The following is a 4,435-nucleotide window of genomic DNA, read 5'->3' as shown; positions in this document are numbered from 1 at the left end:
ATCTTTGGATGCAGTTTTTTTTTTTTCATGTTATTGCCCCCACATCTAGCTATTGAACACACTGGATTATATAGATACGATTGAATTATTATTTGAAATATTATTGTAAAATATCATGACGACAAGGTGGACCAGCACATGACGGGGTGGACACATAAAACAGAACACAAAAAGCATGACAAAATATGACAAAGAAACATTTATTCAACTTCGAAAAATATAATATAATATAATTACATCCTCAATCACATTGATATGTGTTCATTTTAGTTTTTAGCAATATTAACTACAAATGAATGCTATGTCCACCCTGGCATGTGTATATCCACCCTATCGAGTCTAAGTGGCCGACAGGGTGGACATATTGAGCTTCAATTAGCATATTAGCTTACAACAAACTAGCTAAATAGTTAGTCTGGTTGTTGAAGAGAATTTGGTATATTCAAACTTACATATTTTGAAAATTCTAATCACTTCTGGCATATTTTATGCCAACAGGGTGGACATGTTAAGCTTTGGCAAAGCAAGTAAGCAAACTCATACAAAAAAAAATGTGTCATTTGCAAAGTCGCCAACTTACTCATCTCAGCCGTTGAAATTCCCGCCACTGAAGAGACAAAAAATCTGTTGTCCTGATGTCACTAAAGGGGATGGCCTTTTCTTAAAGGGGCGGATTCCCCAATACGACAGGGTGGACAACCATTCAAGGGACATGGATAAACTCTTCTTTTTTATTAAATAAAAATATAGTTTTTATTACCAAATGATCAATACTCTCAAACTGAGTAATCTCTTATTTAACAAAATATTAATAGGAGAACACAATTTTTACATTTTATGATTTGACAGTATTCTACTATCATTCAAATTTAATTATCAGTGCATGGGACATAGCAAAATAACACGCATCCTCTTACACAAAACTAAAAAAAAATCTAGAAAATGTATCTAAAGAGCCAAGTAATGCTTTTGTTATGAATATAAAAACTTAGCCTAATATAACACACCCTTACATAGTCATTTTTTTGTTAAGTTATCATGGCAAATGAGTTATTTATGTACAGGCACCCTACAGTGATATTGACCCTTAAATACAAGTGTTTGTCCTGAAATACTGCATGGAAAAAGTTGCTTTTTTGTGAATTCGCCTATTGTGACATCATATAAAAACAACAAACAGTTAGCAAACTTGATATTTGCATGTAAAATTATTATAGCCAGTGCCACATGTTACATTTCAGTATTTTTCAATATTTTAAGGAAGGGGAAAGAATGTATTAAATTTTCGCTGTCATTAGAAACAAAAGTGGGCATTGCCATAGAAACAAAATGTGTCCCAATCTCTGTTTTGTCATCTCATAATTTCCGTAAATTCAACGTGACATGAATGCAGTATCTGTAGAGTTTAGTCCAGGAGTTTGCAAAAGTTTTAGATGCTTTAAATGAGGTTGCATGATGCAATGAATCACTTCATTTTCTTTCGTTAATGAACTTTCATATTAAATGCTGTTCTGTGGTGTTAACTGTACTAATGGTGATGTGATTGTCAGTTTGTTCTTATAGCAGCGTGATCATGGGCGCTTGAGAAAGTGACTATACCTTGTGTCGTCCCAGTCTGGGCTAAGTCCACTGAGAGAACCACGGGAGTCAGCCACAAACTTGTAGACTACAAGCAGACAGTCTCTGCACAACTGTACGACATGCTGGCAGCACCTCAGCTCCTGCGCGGTCACCACCTCACTGCTCTTACTGAAAACACTCTCCCATGATGACCTGCTGAAGAAAAACACATACATAAATCCTACAGCCTCAGAGTGGGTGGCAGCAACATATATAACATGGTATGCATAATTTATGTCAAAGTAAAATAATGACAATATATTTTGCTGGAAATTTAACAGAAAAAGTTTCATTTAAATTATATTATCTTTTTTATTTTGGGTCTTGATGGACACAGACCAAAATATAAGAAAAACGAAAATATATGAGCTACTTAATAAAAACAAAAGAAATCACCTAAAATAAGATTAAAAACATAAAATAAAAAAGCAATGGTTGCAATGTTGTGTGGCAACTGTAAACTCCGCTTAAACCTCTTAATAATAACTTCATCCTAGTCAAATGTGTAACCCTTCTCACTTTGTATTTTCACACAATTCTATGTTTATTCGTTATGTCATTTTTATAAATAATGTATTAAAGTGCCCCTAGATTTTTGAAAATTACCTTTCATGCAGTGTGTAACACAGCTCTAAGTGAATGAAAACATCCTGCAAAATTTCAAATCTGAAAATGCACCATGTATAAAGTTATAGTCTCTCAAAAGAAAGAGTCGACTCTGAATCATTGAAACGAGTCGTTTTTAAAACGAATCCCAAGCCGTTTCATGTTGACGTGAACATGAAACATTAGCATATTGCCCGCCCACTTGTTGGTCTTTTCGCGTTGGTCTGAATGAAAATGCAAATTAATTCTTTGCCACTAGGTGCTGCTTTTGGAGCAGTAAGAATGTTTCCCCGGTAATGCTGTACACAAAGCAGCACTGCGCTCACAAACACTGCTTTATCAGGCATTACAGGCAAGATCCAATCGGACCAATCACCGCAGATTAGCGTCACGCAAAGGAGGGGTTTGGAAAAATGAATAGTTGAGCGAATCGTTTGGGAGTCGTTGAGCAAGTAAGATAAAAATAAATGCATATTATAAGACAATGAAAGTGTTTTTTGGCCTTGCATGCATGTCAACCTGTTGTTGGGGACTCCCAAAACCAAACTATGAACCTTTCATTATCCATAATAGGGGCACTTTAACAAAATAACATGAATCAGTTTTACCCACTGACAGAAATATCTGTCCAAACATATATATATATATATATATTCCCCTTCTGTATATGTAGTTACATAAAGAGTATGTCTTTGTTGCTAGTTTATACCATGTTACAATATTCAGTGATGTGACCAAAAATATATATCTGTATAAAATCACTTCGACACTACTTAATCTGCTCGTGTGAACAAATTACGTTTGAGTTACTTAGTTAATTCAAGTACAACCAATGCATTATTAAATCATGTAAATCCAACACCCTTTTTCAGTATACAGTATGATCTTTATAACAAATAATCTGTGTTTTTGTCTTTCCGAGAATAAATATTTTTTATTAATATTAAATCAAATTTTAAGATTTGAACCAAATCCTAAATATAATTTGAGACAAATAAATTTTAATTGTAACAAATTACAGTTGTTTTACAGTTTTGGTCCACTGTATCATTTTTTCAGTGAAGGTTGATATTGACATATTTTCACTGGAAAATAAGACAAAATTCTGATTAAGTACCAATTTTTAAACTTTATATTTTTACTTTCATATAAACCACTATAGAGGCAATATGAGCCAGCTCTTACAACGATAGCCACTGCTGGAACAAACCATGAGGAAGGTTAAAAGGTTTGATTCTCGTTCGTTTGGCTCTTGTTGAAGAAAGAAACGATAAAAAGTCTTTTCTCTTTAAAGCCTTGGTGGAGGAGATGAGGTTTCATTGTAGAGATGATGAAATGTAACTTCTAGGGTTTTGAATTGTACATTACAGGCAGGGAGGCTCTACAGTGCTCTCCCACTGCTATCTCCTTCCTGTGCTAACGGCTCACAGGCCACCTTCACACGTCAGTCCCTGATTAAACAGAAGCAGCATGGGTCGCTGGCACTGCCACTAATCCCCTAGAGCTGTGTTCGCTCTCATCAACTCTGGTCTAAACCTGGCTATATAACATCCTTCACTCTGTGGCAATTTCAAGAGTGATTGGGCCACACAAAGCCCCTGAGAAGTGCTCACAATGACTAGAGGGAGGAAGGCGGTCAATAAGAAGGTGTCCCCGCTGTTTGCGCTCAGAGCTGATAAAATCGCAGCATGTAAGGCTCTATGTGTATAATAACTAGTGCTGGGTTCAAAATATCGATACGACGATGTATCGTCACAGAGATTTGACGATACGAGTATCGATACAGCTGGCCCTGTATCGATACTGTGGCACGTGTGCAGCAGTGGACCACGCTTAATTTATTTAAAATTTTACAACGTTTAAAATTGAGTAGAAAAGTGCGAGGTTTCTAAAAAAGAATGAATAGAGCATATATAGGCTACAACCAGGTTTAATCTGGCCGCAGAGGAACACAACTGGGTTGCCTGATATAAAGAGACGTAATCCCCGAAACAGAGCTTCACACTTGCGCAATACGGAAATATCTGCTAAATGTGCTACTTATCTTTGTCAACCCGGCAACCATGTGCACGCGCGCTCTCTCCACTGTGGATAAACGCGCTTGCTTTCTGAAAACAGCGGTTAGCTTGCAGTTTAGCGATCTCCACTTCAAGTCTATTCTCAGAAAAGTGTGATTCATCAACTGTTCATTTACGACACAGAGAGAGAG

General features: G+C 36.2%; 1 protein-coding gene across 1 annotated transcript in view; it reads right to left on the bottom strand.

Annotated features, from left to right (window-relative positions):
- ttll7 (tubulin tyrosine ligase-like family, member 7) overlaps positions 1 to 4,435 on the bottom strand; it is a 108,274-nt gene that overhangs the window by 8,013 nt on the left and 95,826 nt on the right. Inside the window, exon 20 of the mRNA XM_016461110.1 lies at positions 1,600 to 1,773. Coding sequence (XP_016316596.1) covers positions 1,600 to 1,773 — 174 coding nt within the window. The remainder of the gene's footprint in view (positions 1 to 1,599; positions 1,774 to 4,435) is intronic.

This window comes from Sinocyclocheilus anshuiensis, unplaced genomic scaffold (assembly GCF_001515605.1).
Source record: "Sinocyclocheilus anshuiensis isolate Anshui unplaced genomic scaffold, SAMN03320099.WGS_v1.1 scaffold192, whole genome shotgun sequence".
Classification (NCBI taxonomy): domain Eukaryota; kingdom Metazoa; phylum Chordata; class Actinopteri; order Cypriniformes; family Cyprinidae; genus Sinocyclocheilus; species Sinocyclocheilus anshuiensis.
Note: the sequence above shows the minus strand (reverse complement) of the source record. Positions and strands in the feature narration are given on the sequence as shown.